At 45.5% G+C, this 27605-nt stretch overlaps 2 protein-coding genes across 19 annotated transcripts in view; one reads left to right on the top strand and one right to left on the bottom strand.

The window, feature by feature from the left end:
- Nucleotides 1–551, bottom strand: part of CRB2 (crumbs cell polarity complex component 2) — a 54710-nt gene extending 54159 nt beyond the window's left edge. Inside the window, exon 1 of the mRNA XM_077189119.1 lies at nt 286–551. The gene's annotated coding sequence lies outside the window, so the exon portion shown is untranslated. The remainder of the gene's footprint in view (nt 1–285) is intronic.
- STRBP (spermatid perinuclear RNA binding protein) overlaps nt 301–27605 on the top strand; it is a 75263-nt gene continuing 47958 nt past the window's right edge. For 9 of the 18 annotated variants that reach the window (XR_013184932.1, XR_013184931.1, XR_013184930.1 and 6 more), the window contains exons 1-4: nt 568–744; nt 22947–23122; nt 25243–25460; nt 26232–26397. Coding sequence is in view for 15 of the 18 variants with exons in the window: in XM_077189130.1 (XP_077045245.1) it covers nt 23120–23122; nt 25243–25460; nt 26232–26397 (387 nt within the window). In the remaining 3 variants the exon portion in view is untranslated. Of the gene's footprint in view, nt 321–410; nt 433–566; nt 745–820; nt 840–22946; nt 23123–25242; nt 25461–26231; nt 26398–27605 lie in introns of those variants that run through there. The other 9 variants (XM_077189137.1, XM_077189127.1, XM_077189126.1 and 6 more) reach the window with 5 other exon arrangements.

The raw sequence follows: 27605 nt of genomic DNA, 5'->3' as shown, positions 1-27605 counted from the left end.
GCCGGGGCTGCCGGAGCTATTCCCGTTCGCGGCCGGGGCCGGGGTCGCTGTAGCGCCGGTGCCGCCGCATTACCGGTGCCCGCCTCGTTACCGGTGCCCGCCTCGGAGCCCCGAGCGCGGCCGGGGCCAGGCCAGCCCTGCCCTCACACACCTGCCCAGCCCGTGCCCTCAGCGCTGCGCACTCTGCGCCCGGCACGCTCGCGCCTACGCCGTTAGCGCGGCGGGAGCCCTCAGGTGCGGCGCCCGCGCTGACGACATTACGGAGAGTCCGTAACACACACCGACCTCTCGGAGGGGCTCTACGCAAGCGGCGTTTCCAGGTGCGGCTCAACCGCTCCCGCACCGCGCGGCCACGGAGCGCCCCGAGCGGCAGCGCCGCTCCCCAGGCGGCGGGCGGGACCGCGCGGGCTGCGCGGGGAGCAGCGGCCGCAGGTGGGGAGCCGGGCGGGCCGAGCGCGCCCTACGCCGATTCCGTAAGGCTGCGCCGGCCTGCAGGAAACGGCCGGGTCCGCGGCGCTACGGAGCCGGCGCAGGGCGGCGCGGCGCCCCGTACGCAGTTGGCGTAGGGCGCTCTCAGGTGCAGGGAAGGGGCGGGCGCGCGTTGCCCGGCAGCCGCAGCCTATGGGGGCGCGGGGCGCGGTCACGTGCGCAGCCCCGCTCGGCGCTGCGGAGCCGGAGGAGCCGGACGGGGCCGCGGAGCCGGGACGGGGCCGCGGGGCAGCGCCGGGGCCGGCGCCGAGCGGGGTGAGGCGGGCGGGCGGCAGGGAGGGGTCGGGGCGGCGGGCGGCCCGTCCCCGGGGCACCGCTCCTCCCACTGCACCGGGCACTGCGGGCAGGAGGCAAGGGCAGGACACGGCGCGGGGGGCGGCGCGGGGCGGGGGGCGCTGCTGCGCGCGCGGAGGGGCGCGGTGGGCGAGGGGGGGGCTCCGCGCCCCGCGGGGCCGCGGGCGGGGGCGGCGGGGAGGGGCGCGGGGCTCGGAGAGGCGCGGGGCCGCCCCTCCGCCGGCCGCGGTACCTGTCCGGGGGCGCGGTGACGGTCCGGGGCCGCGGTACCTCGGTACCTGTCCGGGGCCGCGGTACCTGTCCGCGGGGCGCGCAGGTGCGGCGGGGCCGGGGCGCTGCGCGGTGTCCCCGGGCGGTCCCGGCCAGGTGCGCGCTGGGCGGCTCCCGCCGGGCTCGGGGCTCGGCCCGAAGTTCGCTCCGGTGCGGTCGGTGCAGCGCCCTCCGCGCCCCGGCCCCGCGGGGCAGCCGAGTCCCTCCGGGCCCCGGGCAGGCTCCTGCTCCGAGCACGCTCCTCAGTGTTATGGTCCACCGTTTGTTTGGGTTTTTCCTCCTCTTTCATTCTGTATTTGCTTTGCACTGGATTTTGTAATCATTAACCCGCTATCCCTTCTGGAAGTGAGGGCGTGGAAGGGATAACCAGGGAGTCACATGAGTAGAGCAAAACTTGAGTTTTGAGTCAAAGTGGAAATATGCATTATCTGGGTAAATGTCTTATTATTTATTTACGTGGCTCTGAAAATGCTGCCTTGTGATTTACAGAAAGAAGAGAGTGAGCATTCCAAGCAGTTCCTGTGCAGGGTATGGCAGAAGAGAAAATTTATAATGTAGGGGGTCCTAGATACACTGGAATTGATTATTTTCTGTATCTGTGTCCTCTAGTTTGTTAACAGTTTTTAAAAGTTTTATCGTACTTTGTCGTGAACACTCAGAAAGGCTAAATGTGGTTAAAGCAAAGAAAGATTTAAATGGGCATTATTGTGCAGAACATCACATATTTCAGGTCTCCAGTTCCAAAAAATGTTTATGAAACTGTAAGTTAATTAAAATAGCTGGGCTGTTTAACTTAAATTAAAATACTTGTGTTCTAGCAAACATTTGAAGCCTGGCCTTCTAGGGTAAAGACAGAAAATTAAAATAACTTCCTCCATTCATGCAGAATACTTTAACATCTTTAAAAAGAATGGAGAAGAAAGGACTATTTGGTCTACTCTTCTTTGATTTTTAAAGACGTGGTAACCATTTTTGAGACCTATAGGAAGCAGCCGTGGTGGCAGAGAGGAAGGAAGGAAGGAGTATGGAGCAGCGCTGGCTGCTTGGAGGGGAGGCCTTAGAACAAAACTTTTGGAATGGGGAGTGAGGAAGGCCGGGCAGTGTCTCTGGAGAGGCTGCACTGCTGTGCTCCTGTGTTTGCTCAAGGTCATTGTTCTCTCTCTGAAAAGCAAAAATGCAAAAGCATTTTCCAAGGATTGAAGAAGCCCACCTCTCCCATGGAAGGTGTGCAAGCTGGGCTGTGCTTATTTCCTGCCAGTGTAGAGAGGAAGGAGAAATCTGTGTCAGCAGACTGCAGCTGGCTGTAGCTTCTACTAAATTCCTGGTCATTTTCAGGAAGTTAGACTTGTCTCTGGAAGTTCTTGGCATGTATAATTTTCTTCTGTCTGGAGCCTTCCAACCATTTTCCTTTGCTCCATGTTACGTAGAATGCAGGGAGAGATGTGGAGGAGAGAGGGTAGGATTGCTGACAGTGATGTTTGCAGTGCCCTGTTCCTCGGAATCCCATCACTGGTGGTGCCAGTCTGGTGCTGCTTTGGCATGTGTGGTTCAAAGAGAATCTTTAGTCTTGCAAGTTTGGTTAGTCCTGATTTTACAAAGGGCTTTCTTTGCATGGGCTGTTGATCCAGACTCGTTGTTTCTGCTGAACTATTGGCAGCATTTTTCATCTCTGCACAAAGAAGACGCTGATAAAGTGCCAGTTCTAGCTTTGTGTGCTTGACAGGCTAAATACGAGGTGGAAATGGACTAGGACTGGATTTCTTGGGGAACTGGAGAAAGGCTAGGACTGATTTGGAAATGGAGTAGGACTGGATTTCTTGGGGAACTGGAGAAAGATTCCACATAGAAATACCTGTGTGTTGGGGGCTGGGGGAGCCCCTGGGTAGCTGGTGTCAGTGTTGCTGAGAAAGTGACCAAACGCAGCTTTGTGGCTTGCCTGAGAAGGAATTTCAGACAGAGCTGGTTTCAAAACAAAGGCTCAGAAGTAAATGAGAAGACAGTAAGCAGTTGGAAGGGTACAACAGAAGATGGCATAAGGCAAGCCATGACAGACCTAAACATGGGAGAAGTAGTTTAAACTGTGGTGGATATGTGGGTTTTGGTGACTCTTGTTTCTGCCTTGTACGCAGTTTTTCCATGGATGTTCATTCAGAATGCAATGCTTAAGGTCGCAGAGCTCTCTTCTTTTGAAGCCCCTCTGTTAATGTTCCTCAAAAGCCTGTGGGTGGACTGAGATTTTTTTTTTTTGAACTGTGAAATCTTGTTTGGAAATAAAAAAAAAAAAAAGAAAAAAAAAGTAGTCTAAAAAGCTGCTTCATGTTGTGAAAAACCTCACTGTAGAATCATAAAAGCTGCAGTTTTTCCACGTTGCTTTGTAGCTTGGCATGTAAATAGAGCTCTTTGAAGAGCATATCCATGGCTGGAAAGGGAGAGTGGGAAAGGCTCTGGCTGGTTAACAAGCTTCTGAGTGTGTGAAAAGCCACCATGAACATGCTTGGTGAAGTGTCTGTTAAAGCATGGAACTGTGTCCTGGGGTGAGGGACATCCACCTGGAGTGGCCAATGTGCCCCAGTATCACTATGCAAAGGGCAGAACAGTGGCACTTTGTGTATTTACAGACTGGGCTGGGTGAGGGATGCTGGGGCAGGTGGAGGGCAGTGCTGAGATGATCTGAGCTGAGGGAGATGCTGGGGGTGAGGATGCACAGGGTCAGCCTGCACCTCTCTGGGCTCACCTCCAGCTCCTGGGCAGTTCAGGTTTATGGTGTCTCTCACCATGCCAAGAGCAGAGCTCAGCATTCTGGGGTCTGTGCCTTACCTTGTACTGTGCTAGGGAGCGAGGACTTTTCTGAGCAGCCACATGAGGAGCACTTGGCTGGTGTGGTGTCCTGGATTTGCTGTAGCCCAGCAGTATTGGCAAGTGCAGATTGCTTTGCTGCTGAATATGCTGCAGTGAGGAAATCAAAAGGAAAATTCCTGTTTAAAGCAATATGAAAAAACTGTTAAGAGATTTAAAGAACAGAAAAATACAAACCCTTTTGTAGAAACTATAGTTTGACTATGTTTGTTGAATTGCAGTGTGATTTGACAAACAGAAACTTTGTACTTGATATTTTTGGAAGGAGAAGCCTTACCTGAAAGGCATTGCTGGTATCTTTTGTTAAAAGCAATAATTGATATAAGCTACAAGGCCAAAGACAGTATTTTTTCCAGTTGTACTTCTGCAGTTCTTGGCACTTGTGTAGTTTTTCCTTCTTATGTGCAAGTTTTTCACTGAGCACGGATGACAGAAAACAGTGTCACAGTTCGTGTCAGTGTCAGCTCACAGAGGGACAGTGTTCCTATTTAGCTTCTTTGAAAACCTCAATTCATGTCCCTTAACAAAAAACCTGCAGAGCAATTCTTAGGAATGATAGGAGCGAGTAAACATCTTGCACTCTGGTTTTTATAGACTTTATTTAGTAGCTAAATTACCTCATGTTTCTAGTCCTCTTACTCTGGTCATCATGGAATAGGAGGGGACAGAATTCTCGGAGCCCACCCCACGTTGGTCTGTTGTGTTGTGCTCCTAGCTCTGCTGTGCACATCCTGACCCTTCTCTAATTTCCTGTGTGGTGTCAGAATGTGGATGAGGTGCTGGCTATAGGGGAAGCCCCAGAACAAAATCAGGCTATGTCATTTGTTCTGCTGCTTGTGAAGGTATGTAAAGCACGGCCCTGGGCTGCTCTGTCCCTCCTTTGCTGCTGAACTCAAGAACTGTGGGACTAACCCAAGGCTGGGTTTGGTGTGCAGCTGAGCCAGGCTGCTGTTTCTCTGGGCCACCTGCACATCTGGCCATTGGCTTCTCCAGTAATAAAGACCAGGGATTAATTACCAAACCCCATGCCCTTGTGGTCTTATGGCGTTGATTTTTCTATAACAATGCAAAACTTTGTAACTCTTCTGTAGTAAAATATTGTCATAACCTCTTGGTAACTTAAAGGTGTAAGTGGATGTTGAAGAGGAATAATCTTATGAAATCCATTTTAGGGATCTTTTGGATTGTGGAAACTTGAGTGATCCTGCCACACGTGTTGATTTACATTAGTTCCCTTATGTTGTGGTTTGGTGTGCTATTTCAGAGCCCTAAGATGCTCCTGGTGATTGACATAACAAAATGTAAATTATATGCTGTTTTCCTAAGGTCTAATTTATCTGTCGTAAGGTTTGTGTACCAACAGTACTGAGCTCTTCTTACAATAATGTTTCTCTTTCATGTAATGCCTACACGGGGGAATTAAATTACCCTTAATTGTATGCTTAAAAAGAAAATAAAATTGGGGTGTGTATGGCTATGCCAGTAAATTAAATTTTGCTGCTTCTTGTTCTTTTTGTGCATTTAGTTTAAATTGTCTTTATTGAAAAATTTTATGTTTGAATATCTGGTTGGGAAAAACACTCTTACTCGTGGGTAGCTGTGAGATGTCACAAACTTGAAGAAATATTATGAACCAGAATTCATTTAGATTTTAAAGCAGAACTTGGCATTTGGCTTGGCAGTAAATGAACTCAATGGTGAGAAACAGGTGTTGCCCCATAGAAATTGCCCTCTGGTAGGTGGTAGGAGCAGAAAAGGGCAGGCTGAGTTTAGGGCCTTTTACTTTTCTCTTTTTCCTCTGATTCTTGTGGGGGAAGACACTTTGAACACATTTCTTGTTTTACTTGCAGCACAGCAGATTGGAGTGTTGGCACAGCGTCTTCAAGTGTTGGGTCCTCAAGAGTCTTTGGTGTTCCCTGAGACACGGGGAGGATGTTCCATGGGGGAATGTTCCTCTGGAGCTGTTGGGCTCAGTTGATGATGACCCTAAAGCAAATGTTCCCTAATCCTAGCTCTCAGCTGGCAGGATCTGCCTTGTGGAAAGGCCAGCACAGCCCCACAACCTCTGTGCAGCCGCTTTGTGCTTCCAGAAATGAGCTTGGGCAAAACTCTCCCTTGAGAGGCTGAGGAGGCCTGAGGCTGTGGCAGGGGTTTTTGGGCACACAGCAGCTGATTCCTTCCAGCAAGATTTTGCCAAAAAATTGTTTACCATAGTTCCACTGACCTTGTGAAATTGATGCATCTCTTTTAGTCTATATTTTGCAGGGGATAGGTCCCATAACAGGCTTGTGGTAAGTTATGGTTGATCTTGAAGGAGGCATAAAGTTGTTTTCACTTGTCGCAGGGCTGGTTTTTTGGGTTTTTTTTAGGAAGTAGCAGCCAAAGCATGGGTCCCAATTTAGCCCTCTCCATAAACATGGTATCTTTCTTCATAACATGAACTAACATGAAATCATAAACATGGTATCTTGCTCACTAAAGAAACTGTACAAAATTCAGCAAGGAAACAAGCTGCACTCCACCGAATTCAGTTGCCATTGTTGAAATAGGTGATGTTTTAAAATTGCCAGCTGGTACATACCTGAGTAAAGGTGTTTGATTGACAAGGTCTTTTTACAGCCTGCTTAGCAAGACACTGACCAGTTGGACCAAACACATGATGTTGGAGAGTATGAATAGATCCATTCAACAAACAAATTGCAACTTGTATTAACAAAGAAAATAAAAAGCATTTGAGTTAGCTGCCCCATGGCAGTCAGCTGGTGCTGCATTTCTGACAGAGCAGGAGCATGATCATCAAGGGTCCAATGGTGGCACCCTGTGTAGGGAAGGTCCCTGGGACTTGGCTGGAGGTGTCTCTGTTCCACATCACTGCTGTGGTTTGTTTTACAGTTAAGTGCTGACTAACGTGTGCTAAGGTTTGATCAGTGTGGAAGCTGAATGCCCATGACAGCCATTTATGGGGTGTTCCTTCCCTGGCCCTGGTGGCAGTGGTGGCAGTGGCCCAACCTGTGTGGCTGGTTTTCCCAGCTGAGGAAGCTGTGATGTTCTGACAGGGGTGACTGATGCTGGGGCTGGCTGGAGACAGCCATTTTCCAGTATGAAGACAAGGAGATAGATCAGTAATTTATTCCTACTTTTGATACAGCTGTGCTGAAAGGGGCAGCTCTTTGCATATGGAAACTTGTTCTTTTTCTCCAGGTATGGGGGCTGAGTTTGCTCTGTGACACTCCTGATGCTTTTCTACTTTTCCTTCTCTGCTCTGCCTGATTGCTGTATGTCTGATGTGAGAATCTGCCTGATTGCTGTATGTCTGATGTGGGGGGATTTGCTTTAATGGAAAAGACTCTGGAGTAGAAGGGGAAGCCGTAGGTGTACAGCCTGTGACTCCAGGGAGTGGAGTACTGGAGAACAGGCACAGCCACTGGAAGGCTGAGGGCTGTGGAATGATGGAACAAACAGCAAACATGGGGCTGTAAGTAGGATACTTGATGGGATTTCAAGGAAACAGACACAGACTCAGAACATTTGGATTCCTACTCTCTGACTGGGACTGCTCTTCCAGTCCCAATCTCTTCCCCTGTACTCTGATACCTGGTATAGCTCAACAGAAGAGAAGGGGACAACATAAATGTCCAAGAGCTGATTTCTCCCCACCTGTGCTTTGAAGGATGCCTTTTCCATATCATAGGCTCTCAGTGAGTGTCATCTTTTCAAAGAGCTAAAACTGTTTGGTGAGCAGTTACTCCGTGTCCTAAGGCTTCATGATCTCTTGATTTGATGGCTAGGTAATTGGACTTGGCAAATAGATTAGGGCTTCTTTGGTTACCCAGTCATGCTCTCCAAGTCTTCAATCATGCAGAGACTTAATCTGTTCCTTTAAAGTGCTCAGCTGTGCCATTTGGGTGACCTTAAAGAGCATCACCAGGGCTGAACTGCAGCGTGGTACGCGGGGATGGGGCGTAGGAGAGCTGGGAGCACTGCTTCCAAAACTGGAAATGAGTAAAACTCTTCAACAGCAGCCACTGAGCAACACTGTGTTCCAGTGAAGAATGTCTGGCAATTAACCTGCAAGTATTGATTAGGGCAGCATTTGGCCCCTTTTCAGGTTCTGCTGCAGACTTACCACACAATTTCATTTCTTCGTGTCTAAAGCTCCCCCTATAAAGATCTGAAATGTTTTCCTGTCTCACAAAACTGTTATTTTAGAACCAGTAATAAATGTACTCTGGTAAATATGGTGACAAATGTTCTAGAAAAGCCAGGAAGAAAGGCAAATACTGGGAAAAGGGGGGGGAGACAAAACTGATAACTTCTTTGCTTCTGGTGGGTGAGGGTGAAATTGGTGACTGCCAAAAATATGAGCTCAGAGAAGTAGCTTGTTCTGCTCTAAGCCCACATCTGTACACACCTCCTCATCTCTACAGATGGCCAGAAGGCTGAAGAGAGAACACAGTTGTCTAAATTTGTGTAAGAGAAAAGAATCATGACTCCCACCTTGGAGGCACATAAGAACCTCCTGTAACTGGGGGGTTTTCGACAATTTTAAAAATTTGGTTGAATTTTCAGTCTTAGCAAATTTTGTGGAACCTGACACTGTTCATAGTTGCTAAATAAATAACTTCTAAAATTTTAAGTTGTGTTTAAAGATGGTTGTTTTAAACAGCAGTCTTTATTCCTTCAAAACTGGCTTGCTAAGGAATGTATTTGATCCAGAACTCATCTTTGCATGCTTACACTTTAGCAACTTATAAAATGCTTTTCCACTTAAGATTTCATAGTTCTTCATATTTTAGAAATAACAACTGTCACAGTCACAATGATGGTGTTTGGATAAATCATGATAAAAGGCATGAAGATAAAACCAAAATATTTTTGCTTTCATGTTTCTTTTCTCCTACCATTAGTGTGGGAATGAGATTGTCTTTTACACTGAATATATTCATATGGTCTGCTTTATCTTTCAGGGAATTCAGTAATTTTCCTTTTGTTAGCTCAGGAGATAAAAGATATTTTTGAAAGCAGGTAGTTGGGAGTCAGCACTATATAAGTAGTGATCTCTTGACCAAAAATGCGGTTTTGTGGATGTGGCCATATGTAATAAACTAACAGAAGAGAGCAGCTTACAAAGTGCATCTTTGACAGGTCTCTGATCAAGCCCATTCTTTGCAGAGGGGTTGAATACTGAATGTCCCTGAGTTGTGACTGTAGATACTGTTCCCTTCCACCCCAAACACTGAGGAGCCTGGAACTGGAAACCTCCTGACCCTTTTAAAAACAAACGAGCAATTTTGTTTAACTTTTTGCTGCGGGTCAGGAGCCTGAGCTTCATGCCAAGTTTCAGTGTGATCCAAAATAACACTGCAGACTTATGGAAGACCTCCTGCAATATGGAAGTGATGAAGCTGTGACTGTTGAGGTGCTGTGATTTATTACAGTAGATTCTTAGAAGGGGAATAAGAGATGTCCTGCCCTAAACATCCTTCAGTAAATTAAAATTCTTAGAACTTACCAAGTGTATAGATGAAATATTTTGTGTTCCTTAATATGGTCTCTACATTGGTGTTAAAATAGCCACGTTATAAATGGATCTGCTCTTTCTGTGCAGTTGGGTGGTAACTGGCCTCTGTTTTGGTTCCCCTTGAGATGCTTCCAAGTGTGCTTTTAGTAGTGCAGCAGCAGCCCAGTGCCACTGTCATAACAGCATTCCACCCTCCATGAGGAGTTGCAGCAGCACCACACATGGATGCACTGGTCTCTCCCTTGCAGGAGGAGGACACTCATCCTTCCAGCACTGTGTCTACAAAGCTTTCTCTGGTGGCTGTTCCATGAAGTTTTGAAGGGGAGCAAGTGTGCTGAAATCCTCTTAAGGGTAAAGAGGATTCAGAAGCATTTGCAGAGAAATGGGCAACTCCACAGTTGAACTGAGCTGATTGGGATCAATGGATTGCCCAGGGAGGCAGAGGGAGTCCAGGAGAAGCTGTCAAATATTTCTTCTGGAGTATCCATTTATGGATGCTTCTGCAGTTACTGCAGGGTTTGAATATCATTGAACTGGTGCTTCTGCAGTTGCTGTAGAAACTGTTGGCTCAGGCTGTCTCCTTGCAGCTCTCCTTCAGAGGAAGGACTGCTCAGGGAGAGCTTGGCTGGGCATGGGACTCACTGGTACGTTCCCTGTTTCACACTGCGATCTGCAATCTTTATTTTAATACAAATCCCTTGACTAGCTTTTCTCTTGCTTATAAATGTTTGATCTGTATGTGGTACTCGCAGTAAAGGAGTCCTCTTGTGCCAGAAGAACAAAGACTTGCTTTCTGCTGGTGCTGGGCACCACTGATTTGCAGTAGCTGCCTGGTTTTAGTGCCAGTTTTAGCAGGTGCACCTTGTCTCAATGAGTTCTCTTTGCCCTCATCACACAGCACAGTAGCAAGTCTCATGCACAGTCTATAGAAGACTGAATTTTGGCAGAGAGCTGAGGAGTTCAGCATTTACTGTACTTCCCCTCTCCTTTCTTTCCCTTGCTCTGCTTTCATTATTTGTGCTCCTCTTGTTATAGCTGGACTAGGTGATCGATGTAGCTGATAATATTCTAAGAAAGTTTGAAATATCTCCTGAAAAGATCAAAGTAGCCATCCTGAAATAACTAGAGGAGTTATAAACTGCTGTTGGATGGCTGGAGCTCTATGTGGAGCAGTCCAAAGGGGTCTTGTTTGAGGGGTGTGGTTTGGGTGCAGGCAGGGGAAGCCATGCACTCCTGCTCATCTGGGGGTTCCCAATGGTTTTCCTGGTTTGTAAGAGAGATGCTCTCAGACCCTCTCCATCCTTTACATTTGATTTTGGGTGTTTTAGATGGTCACTCAGTATCTAATATGAAAGCTGGGTTTTGACTGGTTATTTTATTGTTTTGTTGAGGGAGAGAAGAAACTCCCTTCTCCTCCACAGCCTGCTCCTCTGTCAGTTGGAGCTTTAGAAAAAGCAAGTGGCAAAGAGAGCCTTTGGGTCCTTTCTTCAAAGCCTCAGCTGGAGCTGAGGAGCTGCCTGCAAAGCTTCCCCTTGTCTTGCACAATGGCTCAGGTCCCTCCATAGTGTTCTGAAGTGTTCTTGTTTTTTGGCTTCTGTTCTTCCTGAGAACAGACTGTGTGTGTCCTGCTACCTGACAAAAGAGGGGCTCCACTGGGCTCTTTTGGAAAAGACACAAGGTTCCTGAGTCCTCGTCAGTTTGACTTTGAAAAGAACACAATGCTTAAAAAATTTGATGCCTGAAAGTGGGACACACTGTGAATTAGGTTCCTGAGTTTAGTCATACCATATTCAGATATTGAATTGCTAATTTGACTCTCCTGAATGGACAGGTAATTGTTGTCAAGCGTTTCCTGGGACAGTTTGCCAAGCTGACCTGTGAGGAACCCACGATCCTGCAAGAGAGAGACTGAATAACAAAAGCAGCCAGGAATGCAGTGTCCGTTCAAATTAAACTAATGAAGCCTAAGGAGGTGGAATGCTAGAAAGGGAAGAGGATGCTCCATGCTTGGTGTGTGTTGTAAATGAAAAACTCACACTGTTCCAATGGTACCACTGAGTTACTGTGGCCCTGGGCAAGTCACTTGAATTTTTGGGCAGTGGGGTCTCTTCCCCATGCAAACAACACAACATTTACACCTATCACAGCAATTAGAGAAGTGATGTTTGAAGAGCTGTGAAATTCTTGAGTAGCTAAGATCTGATTTTGGCTTTTTTGCTAATAAAAGTACATTGAAACTTGGTAACTGCAATCAAAATAGAAAAGACTGTGTAATGCTTTTTCAGTCTCCTTTAAAGTCCAGCATGGAGGTTGCCATCTCCCCCAGGTTAGCAAGAGGAGGGTGGGCAGTCCTGTCTGGTTTCTGGGAGACAGAGAAGTAATTTCCAAGATTTCTTTGGTTTGTTACCTCTGAGCTGTTTCATTCAGTTTACTCTCTGTGGTGTTGAAAAACACACTTTATCTCTTGAGTGGCTGCAGAAACTTTGCAGGGTTTGACAGTTCCACAAAGCACCCTGGTGACACCTGCATGCTTTGATATCTCAATGCAGTATTCAGGAATGAGATCAGTCTAGAAATGCAGTATATTCTCCCCATGGTAAATGGGAAAAATTGGCCACAGCCACTTGGACTGCAGTTCTGTAAGTGATGTTATTCACCAAACTCTGCTTATCCTTCAGTGGGCAGAACGTTGGTTCCTCTGTTAGCTTTGAACTCTCATGGCAATATTCCAAGAGGAAAAAACAGTGCCTAAGTTTTGTTCTTAGCACAGAGATAAATTGAATGTCTGTCATTTGTCTGAAACCATGTGCTGAGAGGCATGATTTTTTTTCCTAACAGTTTTGCAAAGTAATAGGACCGACCATGATTTGGATTGCACAAAACACGTGCTAGGTTACTTTAAGGTCTGCCAAGTTTTAATTTCCAATTTCTGGAAAATTTAGAACAGAAACATCTGAATGTCTGCAGAAATCATGCTTCTAAATTTAACTTCTGGATTTTGTGTTTCCTAAAGCATGAAATTGCCTGGTAGTATTTGTCCACTGAATTTTAGGGACAGCCTTTCCTTCTGTTGACAGTGTTGCACTGGTGGTTCTGCTGTTGTGTTCCTGGTCCTGCAGAGTGTGAATTATAAATGCTTTGGAGCAAAATGCTCAGTGAAAAGGTGTTAGCTAGGTTTAATTACTTCCTGGTTATGTCAAAACAAGCAACAAGCCTTTGCAAGAATGTTCTTTTACCTTGTTATTGTTTTCTTCAATGTATTTCTGCAGTTAATAAATAATGACCTAACTTTCCCAGGCCAGTAAGAACTGTTTCTGAACACCCTGTTACAGCAAGTGTAGGAGTTTGCAAATATCACTGAGAAAGCCCAGTACAAGGACTTTTGTTTCCACAACAGTGGAGTTGTGCAAAGACCTCATAAACCAGCAGAACCAAGTGCTCTTTCAGTGCACAAAGTATTTATGTACTTTTTTTTTTTAAAAAAGGATTATTTTCACTAACACAGAAGCATCAGGTTATAGAGATGAATTCTGTTTAACTGTGGAATAGGATGGATTGATGGCATTATAATCTGACATTCTTATATCACTAAAAGTATAGTGACAAGAGCAGAGTTCAGCATAATGATGGTGTTGACATGGACACAGGTGGCTGAGCAGGCAATAAAAACATTTACACTCTAATCTGGACTGAGGGATGAAAGGGTTTCTATGTCTCTGCCCACCTGAGGAGAACACCCTCAGTCTTTGGCAGCTGGTTTCTAATCCTGCTTTTGATCCTGCCCCTGCATCCGGAACCGTGCGCTCTCCTACCCTGACAGGCTGTGGCTTCCCAAGTGCAACTCCTTTTGAGAAATAAAATAAACCCCATCAGTATTGCATTTAGGCACAGCAGGTTTCCTGTTGTTGGGGGAACTGAAGTGGCCAGACACAAATTGCAGCTAATGGCCCAAAATAAACTAACTGTGATTGTTTTTCTCTAGTCTTTCCCTGGACAGTAATTCCAAGTGTTACTTTTAGCAGCTGTAGTGTATGAAAGGAGCTTTGGGGAGAGAGTGTTCTGTTGTTGAGAGCTGATGTCCCTGCAAGGCTGAGAGCATTTGGAATGTTGGTCTTGATTGGTCAGGCTGTTTGCTCCTCCCAGAGAAAGTGGGGTTTGCCCCTGCTCCAGGAGCTGCAGCAGCTGTGCCACACCCCGGTGTGTGTGCCAGCCTGGCTGGGGGTTACTGCCCTGCCCAAGGGGTTACTGCCCTGCCCAAGGGGTTACTGCCCTGCCCCAGGGGTTACTGCCCTGCCCAAGGGCTTACTGCCCTGCCCAAGGGGTAACTGCCCTGCCCAAGGGGTTACTGCCCTGCCCAAGGGGTTACTGCCCTGCCCCAGGGGTAACTGCCCTGCCCCAGGGGTAACTGCCCTCCCCAAGGGGTTACTGCCCTCCCCAAGGGGTAACTGCCCTGCCCAAGGGGTAACTGCCCTGCCCAAGGGGTAACTGCCCTGCCCAAGGGGTAACTGCCCTGCCCAAGGGGTTACTGCCCTGCCCAAGGGGTAACTGCCCTGCCCAAGGGGTTACTGCCCTGCCCAAGGGGCTTCCTGGGGCTCCTGCCAAGAGTGGTGGCTCCCAAGATGTTGATCCTGTTCTGCTGCTCAGATTGGTTGCTTGATGCTGGTGGGAGGACAGGGTGTGTTGTCTGGTGGAGAATGCAAAGGCTGAGGAAGTTTCTTTAGCAAATGAAGAGCTGGAAGTGTCTTTGGTGCTCTTGTGAGTGGCATGATGGAGATGACATCACTGTCTATAAAGAGAAATTAAACTAATTCATAGCCCTGTAGGAAATGTAAAGGAAGAGGCCAAACCAGCTGAGCTGTGTCTGTGGTTTAAAAACATCATCCACCTGGGATTGGTGCGTTTATCCTGGGAGCTCCTTTTTCTCCCCCCCCAGATTTTATTTGAATTTCAAAAGATAAAAAAAGATTAACTGTATCTTCTCAAGTTTGAGATCAATTACTTAGCACAGTTCTGTTCTCCAAAGATACTGGAGAACACAGTATTACAGACACCTAATTTAACTTTTTTTTTTATTATTTCAATGGCCTATTAAAAATAAGCAAACAAAAAAAGGCTGTGGAATTCATTACTCATCTCAGGATATTCCTAAGGATAATACTAATATATAGAACTTAGGCTGAGAAATTAATTTTGTAACCTAGCTTGTGCTCTACAAACTGAGCATTTCCACCAGTGGTGGTCCCTGCTAAAGTCAACCTTTTTTTCATTTCCATGGCTGTACTGTGCCATGTGAACTGGAGAGGGGAATAATAGATGAGTTCTGCAAGTGAAGTTGGCAGATCTGACAGCACATGCGTGCAGTGGAGGTCTGCTGAGGCAAGAGGATGCTGGACTGAGCCCATCTAAAATATTTTTAGACTCATGGTTTTCCAGGGAAATAGGACTTTTGTTTTTGTTTACTAATTCTGTACATCTCTAAATATGTTTGTGGCTCTTTTTCTTTCTCTTAGCCAAGCTGGGACTTCCTACTACAAGATCCTGTCCAAAGCCAATGGTGGACTTGGGTCACAAATGACAGTTCTTGCTCTGCCATCTCAGGCTGGTGTGGTGTTGTACTTTGATGGATATTGTTGCTAGCTTTCATGCCTAAGTGACCTAATTCAAATCTTTTGGTAAGGTTATGATGCATTTGAAGCAAATAATTGTGCTCTGAGGCTGAAAATGGATGCCAGGGTACTGTTCCCCAGAGACAAACCCCAGTGCTCTGTTGAACGGGTGCTGGATTCTGAAGGGTTTCAAAAGAGCCAAATTTGTTCCCTAAACAGCCAAGATTTTAGTCACAAATTCTGTTTCAGACCTTTCTGTGGCATTGCATGTTGTGACATTGATTCAAACTTAAAATAATGTGATTGGATGGGCAAGAGACAGCAAGAGAAAACACTTAAAACCTTAAGCTTTCAGTAACTCAGAAACTTTGACAATGTGTTCTTTGACAAAACAGCCAATTAGTCAGGAAGTAGAAAATGATCCTGAACTTGTTCAGGAGTCAGAGTGGAACTAAAACATGGGAAAAGTCTGATGGAGGATGCGCACTGGCTGGGAGCACAAGAGCTTTTTACACAATACTCACAGAGTCCAGTGATCTTCCATTCCAAATCCTTTTAAATCTTCTCTCTTTAAAAAAAAAAAAAAAAAAAAAAAGTCACTGAGGCAGCAAGACTGACATAGTAGAAAATGCATTTCAGGGTAGAGTCATGAATGTTTAAACTGGCTGAAAGGCAAACCAAGGGGGTTTGCAACACTGCAAACACATATCAGTGTCTGAACAATTGACATCAGGGAAGGAATTCTGGGGAGAAACTTCCTTAAACTGCACCATTGAGGGTTACTGAAATTTTAGTCAGAAGGAGAGCATTTATTCTTAAAAACTTCTTAATGCTTTGACACTTCGTGTAAACACTGGGAAAACACAGCTCTCAAACACGTACTTGCATTGTGTTATTTGGAAGAATTACTAAATTTGCTTTGTTTATAGCCAGAGCTTTAGAATCCATGTTGCTTTTCTCCTTCCTCTTACTAATTGCCAGGATATGCATTAGCCTGGGCTGCAGAGCAGGGGGCTGACAGTAGAGCCAAAGTAGGCTCTTGCCTCATGGAACTGATGAAAAGTGCAAACCACCAGTACGAGCAGATCCAGTGTTACTGTAGGACAGTTTGGGCTCCGGCCTCCTTCTCTTTGTGGCAATGGTATTTTATTTATTGCCAACACAGAGGGAATGCCATGCTTTCCAGCCCTTTCCATGAGTGTGCCTTTGCCTCCTTGGCAGCAGTTCCCCATCCTGGCTGCTGGGCTGCAGCTCGGGTCCACCTGCAGAATCCCATATTCTATGGGATATGAATCACAGCAGCAAGGAAACTGGGGCACTGCAGCTATTTCAGTGAAGCTGAAGGGTGCTGGGGAAGCAATGTCCCTGTTCTGAATCTCCTCAACAACGTGGCTGTTTCCTGGGCTGGTTTCTGGGCCAGTGAAAGCCGAGCAGGTAAAGGCAGTGCTCACAAATCCAGGGATGTGGGGAGTCTCTGGGAGCCTGGAGATGTGCAAGGCTTTAGTGCTGGGCTGTGAGGCAGGACAGGGCTGGCATGGTGAGGACCCAGCATGGCACAAACTGGGTGGAGGAGGTAGAACTGTGATTCTCTTTTGGAGAATGTGATGTCATTTCAGGCATAGATCCAGAATTTTGCTTAAACCAGCTCTGTCTCTGGAAAAATGACATTGCAGATGGTGAGTGTCATTTAGTGTAATGTAATTCTGTTATTAATTTAGTTAATATTTCAGCTGTAAATGAATGCAGTCTGAGTTAAGAATTTCAGATGATTTTGAGTGTGGATGTCACATTATGACTGCAAAGTACCTTCATGTTTCCTTTGACCAGTTTAGCCAGGAAAGCAGGAATGCAACATTAGGGTGTCTCAAGTCACAAATCAGTTCAGTGTTTCACAGACATTGAGAATCCAGTGGTGGTTTCTGCTTTGTCTCAAATGAATACTTTGCTATTCATTATTTATGTACTATCTAATCTGTAAATTTTTATTTAAGACACCTGCCAAGAAATGCACCCTTTAAGATATTTTGTCTTCTGCGGTGCTCAGTTTTACAGGCAATTCAGTTTTGCATATTTCTCACTGTTTGAACAGGAAAAACATTAAACTGTTCATGTGTCAATTTGTTATTTAAGTGTCAGCAGCCAGTTTGTAAAACTTTTTGCACTTGGTCTGTCTCTAGTCAGTCTTGCAACTTGACACCCATACCAGGAGGTGAAGGCAATTTCAAAATTATTTCATTAGAGACCCTCTGTAGGCCTGGCTCTGCTGGGGGTTGTACAGGTTTCAGGGAATGTGAAGCCAGATAAAAATCTAGAGGGAGATGTAAAAAATACCTTGAGGTGTGCAGCTGGTGCTGCTCTGAAGGCCACCTGGTGAGTGTGGTGAATACCTTCCTGTCCTCAGCAGTCTGGAGTAGGCTCAATCCCAGGAGGATTTATATTCTTTCCAAAACTCTTCTCTTTCTTATACATTACAATTCAATAGCTGCAGTTATTTCTACTAATGTCTGTTTCTTTCTGAGACTAGATGGTGTGATTCCATCTGAAATAGAGCATTTTTTCCTCAAATGATTGCATATGTGCTCACACAGTGCCTCTGTTGTTCCTTTTTTAACCTTCCTGTTAGGCTGGTAATGATTTCTCCTTAGACCATCTTTTCACCTTCTTTCCAGGAGCTAAAAATATGAGCTACACTCCACACATCCCCGTTTCCTTTACCTTAATGCATTAATTTAGATCAAGCAATTGCTTGCCTTTGATTCTTCAACTTCTTTAATTACTGCACCAGTGTGATTTCTTCTGGCTCTTTTTTCACTCCTTACTGCACAGTGGAGGGGCCTCCATGTGTTCAGTGATTTTCAGTTGCATCTCTGACCCGAGGGTCCTGCCCTGGCACAGATGGATTCTCTCCAGGAGCTCTCCAGCAGCTTCCTGCAGCTGACAAATGGGCAGCTGTGCTCCTTGCACTGGGAGCCTTCTCGGAGCTCTGGAGCCTGGAAGGTGACTTTGATTTCTCTGTTCTGATGGTTACGTGTGCTGTGGGTCCAGAGCTGGTTATCAAGTTTGTGCCTACCCTGTCTCTGGCACTTAGAGCTGGAGGGGGCTGGCAGGGGCTGCTCCCAAGAGATCTCTGAGCACAGGAGCCTTTGACTAAAATATTATGAGAACTGAACAGGCAGGAGTAATCCCAGACTCCAGTATTTGTTGTATGAAGTGTAAGTTTGCCAGAGGAAGTACCTTTTCAGCTTCTAACTATAGCATTGCTTTGTAATTATTCATTTGGATGGAAAATTCCAGCCTTCTAAAGGTTATCCCAGATGCAACTTTGCCAGGAAATGCATTACATATAATAATAAAATAATATTACAATAATATTACAAACAATAATAATAAAACTCCTATGAATACACGGTCTCCAGGTGAAACTGGATGCTGAGCATACTGTTGGAAGCAGTCTGAGCCTTGTTAAATATGTGTCCCAGTGTTACAGGACACTGCTCTCCACAATGCTGCTGGGGCTCTGAGTGGTCAGGATTTCTCTTTGTGTGGGGAAGGGGAAGTTCCATGCAAGGAGCTGGGATTTTAAATAGTGAATATGTGCACAAGGCACAGGTCAGTCATATTTTACAGATTTTTCTGCCCTGTGCTCTTCTCTGAATCCTCATGAATTGTATTTCTTATCTGTCGTCCCCCCCGGTTTGTTGATACTTTTAACATGAAGGAAAACTATTTTGATATTTCTCTGTCAGTTATTTTGACATTAATCAACACTGCAGATCTTGTTTTGTTTGGTGTCTGGGTAGATCATAAAGAGAGTTGCTGAAAGAGTTCAATTACAATATCAGCATCTCTGCCAAATGTATTGAGCTGTTCTGAAAAGCGGCTTGTCTTTTCTGACCCAGATACACAGTTTCCAACTGTGGGAGATGCTGCCAGAAAGACTCTTGGCAGAAGGCCAGCAATAAAATTATACTGCAGAAAAACACAACATATTTTCAGCAGCATTTTGTGTGGTGTGATGAAAAATTACCTGTCTCCTGAATGCAAAGCAGAGGCTAAAATAAACTTCCAATTTGAAGTTGCAAGCTTCTCACTCTGACTTTTGAAGGTAACAAAAACCGGTATACATTCCAGTTATTTTCTATTATTGTGTGGGATGCACCTCAGGCTGTGTTAGATACTCATTGCTTTGTTATTAGCAACCTCTGTTGTTCTTGGTGCCCTGTCAGTATAAACTCTGTCTGCACACTGCAGTTTCCCATGGCAGATACTGGTTGGGCTAGATTTGGAAGGTGCAGGGTGTTTAATGCTTCAGCTGAATATTGTTAGCATGTGCCTTCTTGATGGAGCATTTGAAACCAATTTTCATGGTGTTTTCTACTTGGCCTGGCCAGGAGCCTGGAGAGCAGCTTGCTGAAGTGAGGGGTTTGGAGCTCTGGTGTCCAGTGACCCCAATTTCCTCTTCTCTGTTGCACCAGTAATGCTTCTGTGCAAGGTGGTGCTGCAAGGGGATACTGGGGTGCCAGACACAGTTCATGCCTCCTTTCTAGAGGCTCAGAGCACCCTAATTCTGGTATTTCAGTTTCCATGGAATGCAAGTACCTGTTTCTCCTGCCTTTTCACTTCCCTGTTCACAGGCACTTGGAGGTAGCTGAGCATGTTCATCACCCCTGGCTGTTTAACTGTCTGTCCCCTGGGAATGCAGCTGCAGATGCAGGAATATCTCCTACTACAAAAGCCTCATCTGAAATTCTTTTTGCTTGTCTTGAGCCAAAGCATAAACTTCCTCTGTGAAGGATGGGATGTTTAATGGAAACGTTGCTACACTGTCATGGTGTTTTAATAACATTTCTAATGTGTCAAATCCCCAGTGATTTTAAACCACACTGCAGACTCTGCGCGGCTCCACTGTGACCTGGTTTGGAGACAGAGATTATTTACCCTGGTTTTACACTTTAGGGGCACATGATGCAGAGCAGAAGTGACTTTTTCAAGGTCACCAAGGTCTCAGTAATGCAAGGAGCTTCCTGTACAAGTTTCCTTGCAAGTGTGGGTGGCTGCCCCTAGGTAAGACAGCCACACATTTAAATATTGTGCTTTTTAGTCTGAGCATCAACTGTTCCTTCCCTGAGGATGCAGGAGCAAATATCCTGCTATGGTCTGGTAGTGGAATGAGGCTGTTGGATTTATGGAATTGCTGCTCACTTCACATAATGCTTTCTGATGTATTTGGTGCTGAGCTATGTTATGCTGCCTTAGTCCATATGGTTGGAGCAGATTTGATTTTGGTTTTCCTTAATTTAATTCTGTGTGCTGTCAAATGTACTTTATTCTGTATATTGTGTCTGCACTTTTATAGTAAACTCCCTCCTGTTTAGTGCTTTTGTTGAAAATGTTTTCAAAGTCTGAACTAAATTAGGGTTTCACTCCTATGCGTGTTTCTGAAATATTCGTAGGATGTTAATGACTTGGAAGACATCGTGTATCAGCTTCGACTCAATTTTTGGGATTTTCTTCCAGCTTTCTGAATTTTATAATAAAGATCCCTTTGTAATTCATCTGTCTGTGCCCTGACTTCAGCCACACACTGCTGAGAAAAAGGGCAGGTAAAGAGCTCATAAATACCTTCATCCAACAACCTTTACTTGTCTTGAAAACAAGAAAGCAGGTCACCACTGCTCCATCCACTGCTAGGGCAGAGAATGGAGAGGTGCTGGTGTTTTCACTTCATCAGCCCAGCAGAGATTAACCCCTGTTGTGGCTGTGACACATTCATTTCCAGCCCGTTGTGGATTGTTCAAGAAGCTGAGAAGCACCTGGCCCAGGCAGGGCTGCCCCCAGCAGTGAGTGTTTGCAGACTCCTCTGGCCAGCAGCCTGCTCAGCACTTCGGGAGCACCAGAGCTTGCTCAGCCACCTATCTCTGGCCATCTGCTTGCCACAGCCTGGGTGAGCTGATAAGCAACAGCTTGCAGTAGTCTGGGGAGGGAGGCCGGCCTGGAGTGTTGCTGGAGTCTGGAGACATTGTACTGGGCATATGCTGAAGTCAGCAACACATTCCAGTGCCCTTCTCTCTGCCTGGAATGCCAAGTTACAGCTACCACAGAAGATAACAAACCGAAAATGTGAAATGTGGGAGTGACAGGGAAGAAGAGTAGGTGAAGATAGCTGGAATTCAGTTTGCAGAGAGAAATAATTTGAAATAGATTATCTAGAAATGTGTCTCATAAAAGTCTCTCTAGTTTGCTATTTGCTGACTCAAGTTAATATTATTAAAAAGCAAAATGACCTTGTAAAGAATCTGGCTGGTTCTGGAGATGGTGAAAGGTTGTTGAGTGTGGAGGAGCTTATGACTAGTTCACAAAATAAATACTGCCAAAGCAGTGATCTTTGCTTAGTTTCCCTCCCAGCTGCCCCTGTCTGACTTCCAGGATCTCTTAAGAGAAAGAACATCCCCTGTGTTGATTGCTTCTGGGAAGCAGTTTGGTGGAGTGTTAATACACCTTGGTGGGCACAGAGCCTCTGTGATGATGAGAAGTGGGGTCAGTCAGCATTTTCATTAGCTTGCTTTTCCCAAGTATTTTTAGTATGACTGCACTTAACTCTCTTGGGGTTTCTTCCTTGGCAATTTTCAGCTGCTGGAGCAGACAGGTCCATGCACAGTGTTCTTGTCTGGCTTTTTGTTTTACCCAATTCTACATCCTCAGTTTAGTGGTGTGCCTTACAAGCAACTATCAGGCCCTTGCTGCCAAGGCTCCTGGTGCTGTAAACCTGCTTAATTTGTTCCTAACCAGGGAAATAGGGAAGCAGGATCTGCTGTTACCTTTTCCCCTGTCACATTCAAATCTCTGTGGGATGCAACATTTTAATTATTCCCTGTCACATCACAGGTTTAAGTATCTCCTCAGCTTTCAAGTCATCTCACCTATCCCTCTGCTGTTGCCAAACATGCTTTTAATTTCTAACAATGTCAGGCTTCTCTGACACACAATATGCAAAGTGTTGCTGGAGAAGGGGTTCAGCATACAGGAGAAAAGGAAACATTATGTGTGTGTCAATCTGCAGAAATTTACTGACTGGGTTTCCAGTTGCTTCAAAATGTTGCTGGAGAGCTGATGCAACAATATGTGTAGAGAAAGGAAAACAGGAATTTTCTGCAAGGACTGGAGTCTCTTGCTGTGCAGTGAGTTTATGCTTCACTCTCTCACATTACCTGCTCTGCTCTTCTCTCTCACAGAGCATTTCTTTGCAGTTTTATGGTGCCAGTGCTGGTGTTGTTTCCCAGTTTAGTACAAGAAGGCTGCTCCTGCAGGATCCTTTCCATGCTGTGTTGGGAAAGGCAGTGCATGGGCAGCACAGGCAGTGTGGGTGATTTCAGCTCCTCACAAGTCTGACGTCTGCAGTTTGTTAGAATCTGCTTGTCTGCCTTTAAATAACAACTTGCAGTTATTGCAACCTGAAGCCTTGGTTCTTGTGCAGCATCTGACACAGGACTGAGGGCTGCACTGAGGATTTCCATAATTACCTTCTGGTAATTACATGTAGTTGTTTGATTCCTAACGTGCATGCGACTCAAAAATAGAGACTTTGTGAGCTGGTTTCACATGGAGCATGTTTGCCAGGTTGGATTTCCTGTCTTCCTCATCCCAGAAGCTGGGATTGCCAGGTGGCTGACAAACCTCCCTGGGATCAGCTCTAACTGGCATGGGGAAGTCGTTACATGTGTGTGGGCACATCCACAAAAAAGTTGCTTTCCACGGTGACATCTGTTTGCTCAGATATAAATGGATCAGTGACTGTCCCATCTGGAAGCTGGGGTGCTTTGATCAGTGGTTTGCCTCATGTGCTGCATCCACCACTTCTGGAATCAACATGCCATCACTGCTGATTTCAAGTTGTTTCTCTCTTTTTGCAGGTGAATTAGAGAAAGTGACTCCCAGAGCACCTTGGCTGTATGAACTCTTGAGCTGTCAAGGGACTGAGAGGCTTATGAAGAGGTTCTGTCAGGCAAAACAGTGCTTAGCAAAGACACCAAGGAGGAGGGAAAAGGAGAAAGGGAGGGAGAGAGAGCTGAAACACTAACAAACCATGGTAGGTATTTGTTGTCTTTCACAGGGGTGCATTAAAAGTGTTTTCTGCTGCCAGGCCTGCATGGGGCCTGATCAAACCCGAGAGAGGGGATTTTCTGACCTTGCACTAACTGAGGGATGGTACTGTGTGCTTTGAGCAGAGCAAGTGAGGTTTGATGTATTGTCAGCCTCTTAAAGCCAAAGAATGTTCTTGTGAGCCTGCAGTACATGAATTATTAAATACCAACGAAGGGGATGCTCATAAGGTTTTCTAATAAAACTGGCATTAGCAGGCTGTAGCAAACAGCATCAGTGACCTTGAACTCACAGATTTCATTACCAAATGCTCACGTTCCCCTTCCACCTCTACCTGACAAAAGCAAGTTTTGATTATTCACATCCATGTGTGTGTGATTGAAGGTGCCTCTGTGCACACTTCGTGGCAGTGTAGCTGAAATGTGTGTACCAAATATAGCTGGTGTGTATGGTTTAAGTGAGGAGTCACTCCTCATCTGCCTGGGTTTAGCTGCAAATAGAAATCCCTGAGATGTGGGATTTGTAAAGATGTGCAAGTATGAAGTATTGTCATGGTGAGATTCTGAAATGTGTTCACAAAAAGACAATAAACCTACTTAGTTGCTGAACAATGAGTGGAGAGTAGTTTAAATATACTTATATATTTTTAAGTCCTCTAAGGTTTTTATTGAGAGAATGGAAATGAGAATAAATGCAATAAATTTTAAACACAGTTGCTAACATTTGTGTGGCTGGTTGCTGCAGGTAGGCTGTGTGTTTATATTTGTATTTTTTTTAAAAAAATACCTAAACCAAGACTTGTAGCAGTTACAGAGGGAAAGGGAGAAAGAACTCTTTGCAAAGCAGAGTTGTTAATATATTTTAAATAGTGTCCCACTCTGTCATTCTTTTTGGCCTGAATTGTAATGACAAGTTGATCTTGTTAGCCCCTCTTCATTAGAAAAGAAAATGTGTCTCACAGTTAGGAATTAGCAGTTTGTTTCTGTTCCACTGCTGTAACTGACATTTTGTAGGGTAGAAGATGGTGGGTGAGTTGGTAAATGCAGCTCGGCCGTTTCCCTGCAGCCTGGCTGTATCCATGTTGTGGATAACCACAAGAGGGACCTCCTGGAAGCATTCTGCAGCCTATCAAACTGCAGGGGATAAAACCAGCCCCTGACAGATGAATTGTTACTGCCCAAATTATCCATCTGGGTAGGAACACAAAAATTAGGAAGGGAATGATGTCATGACCTTCAATGGAAGAGACACAGGGAGTGCAATAAACCAGGAAATCATGGACAGTTCCTTAATAAGGATCCAGCCTAGAGGCCTGTGAGGTTGTTCAAAGGCCCTTTGTGTCCTTAGGAGTGGGTACAGCTACAAACCCATGAAAAAGGGGTGAAAATGACACCTAATTAAGGTGCTTAATGTGTAGGAGGAACAGAGGGGTTTGGCTGATGATTCTGATCTGGGAGGCTTTCAGCAGTGACTGATGTGTCTGTAGAGACCAAGACTTATTGCTGCCCTTGCCACGGGTCTGTGCTGTGATCACAGCTGGACTGGGGCACTGGTTAGATCCAAAAAGTCTCACCTGAATAGTCTGCAGCAAACCCAAAACTTCTTAGCACAGGTTACCCAACTAGTGAAGTTTACCTCCCTCAGCAGTATCACTCAGAAATCTGAGTTTCACTGCAGGCTTTTTTAATTAGCACTCTAATGTCTTCCTATTCATTTGAATGTTTTTTAAAAAGAAATTTCGGTCTCTTACCATTTATCTTTATTCTCATCTTCATTCATGCCTTTGCAAATCCCTGTGCAGTGGCTGAGCCTCTCACAGTTCTGTGCTGCCTCTGAGGGATTGGTTCTTTGGCTGCCTGTTCCAAGCTGTGCTGCTCTGGTCCCTGGCATAAACACAGGAGAGGTGGCTGCACTCAGCACTTCCAGAATATGCAAAATTGTATTTGCACAGTATCAATAACTTTCACAAAGCAAGAGTCATCTCTCCTTGCCTGCCCTCGTTTCCACATGCTATGCCCAGTCTGCACCCTCCCTGCCAGGCAGGATTCCCATTCAATGCTCCAATAAGTTTGTTCTCTTTTCTTCCTGTTTCCCACTCCACAACAGAGATCGATCCGATCTTTTGCTAATGACGACCGCCACGTAATGGTGAAACATTCAACCATTTATCCATCTCCAGAGGAGCTTGAAGCTGTCCAGAACATGGTCTCAACAGTAGAATGTGCCCTTAAGCATGTCTCTGACTGGATGGATGAAAAGAACAAGTCTGCAAAGAGCGAGGGTGATGTGGAAGCCAAGGAGGAAGCTGCAGAAGGCACTGCCAAGTGAGTGAAGCCTCAGCTCACAACGTGTCCCTGTGCTGCTCTCAATGGCTCCTTTCCTCCAAATAAGAGTCGTAGTGTTACCTGGCTCTGCTGCAGATGGATGTTCATAGAAGGAGGGGGATATATTTGGACTTTTTGATGTGAGAGCACGTGGGGGGAGTGCAGGGAATGGCAATAAGCCCAGTGTGGGCAGCAGTTGCTCTCTATTTCTTTGCTTATTTTACTGTGATGTTGTGAAGTTGCATTTAGCAGACAAACCTTTCAGCAGTTTTAAGCAAATACAATTCCCTGGAACACAGCAGTGCAAATTGACAGCCATGTGCTTGGGGGCTCCTGCAGTCTGATACAAAAAAGACGTTTTTATAATACAGCAAACAAAGTTTCCTAAGCCTCCATTACTTTTCATTATTGCCATAATTTAACTCCTGCTGGCAGCTCAGCCCCACTGAGCATATCAGCCCCAATCAGCATAGATGCTGATTTTTTATAAAAAAATAGTCCAAGTGTGCAGTAAATGCTTTGGAGACAATTGGATGAGACAAAAGCTGGTGCTGGCCTGTCAAAGAAGCATTTCTTGCATTTTACTCCATGCTTTTTAAACAATCCTAGTCTACAAAACTGGCTTTTGTCACAGTCTTTTTTCTCAGCACTCAAAAATTAAGTGTCCCTATGTTGCTTTGAAAATTCTTTACTGTGACTCTGAAAGGTTCCCCTAAACTGTAGCTGGAGAATAAAATCCCCTTTAATTACCCTAAATTGCTTCATTTCCAGGGATCAAGGTGGTCGGACGTTATGTGGTGTTATGAGAATTGGCTTGGTTGCAAAGGGCTTGCTGATCAAAGATGACATGGACCTGGAGCTGGTTCTCATGTGCAAAGAGAAACCCACAAAGACCTTGTTATGTATTGTTAAAGACAATCTCCCAGCTCAAATTCAGGTGAGTTCATTTGCAGCAGTCCTCCCACAATGGCTGATGGCACTGCAAGGGCTATTTGGGGAAAGGTTGGAATTTGTTCCAACAAGAAAGACAGATGATGTAAAGGAATATGCTCTGAATCTAGGATGGCATCTGGGGCGTGTGACGTGTTTAATGTGGTGACATGAAGTCCTTACTCACAAAATGTAACCTCTTCCTGCTGTTGTTGCCCTGCTCCTGTTTGTGCTGTCAGTTCCCTGAGGGCAGCTGACCTCTGTGTGTGCAACTAACCCAGGGTGGGTTTGGGTGCTCTGGTCCACCCAACATCAGCTGAACTGCAGAAATCTTTCCTGCTCTAGTGTGTCCCTCAGTCCCTGTTGTTGTCCCCTGCCTGAACCTGCAGTTCCCCATTGCAGCTGCTTTGCTTGGGCTGTTCCCACATAAACCCCTCTGTGCTGCCAAGGTGAGAACATGTCACTTTAGGTGGTCACTCATTTGGGCTCATGTTAATCATGACCTCACATTTTTTTTATTTATGGCTACTCAATTCTGATGCTGGCATCCAGTGGGCAGCAGTTGCAGCTTGTTTAGGGATACTTCTGAGGCTGAGGGATCAGTCCAGCTTCCAGGCTCACCAACACTGGTGCCAAGGAACTGCCCTCAAATGTTCCACTGCAAGTGCCCCTCTCCAAACCACAACCAAACTCAATCTGCTTTTCTTCTGATCGGCTTTTCTCCCAGTTTTACCATTTTTGACAGCTGTTAGTTCTCACCATTTATTTTGTCACACAAAGGGCTTGTTCTAATGGGCTAATGTTGTTCCTAGAGATGTGGCCCTATCCATAGCTAAAAATACAAAGGATCTTTTGAGTAGTAAAGAGTAAATTTTACTTGTTTGAAAATGATAGGGATGTATTGAGTATTAAAGAATAAACCTTGTAATGAGGCATGAAATGAGGAGGGCTGAAAGTGAGAAGTTAGTATGTGCTTCAAAAAAGTGAGATAAAATGAAAGAATAGACATAATTAAAATATGTGAAGACTGAATAAATTCAAGAGACGGGCAGGTAAGATCCTGTGGGGAAGGACTGTGAGTGATTACAGAAAGGGATGAGGGAAGAGGACTCTGACTGGTGAAATGCTCCAACTGTTGTGGGCACGGCAGACAAGGAGAGGCTCTGCAGAGGGATCAGATGCTGTAGCTGAAGGAGGGTTTAGGCCTATTAGTGG

The sequence above is a fragment of the Agelaius phoeniceus genome, chromosome 21 (assembly GCF_051311805.1).
Source record: "Agelaius phoeniceus isolate bAgePho1 chromosome 21, bAgePho1.hap1, whole genome shotgun sequence".
Taxonomy (NCBI): domain Eukaryota; kingdom Metazoa; phylum Chordata; class Aves; order Passeriformes; family Icteridae; genus Agelaius; species Agelaius phoeniceus.
Note: the sequence above shows the minus strand (reverse complement) of the source record. Positions and strands in the feature narration are given on the sequence as shown.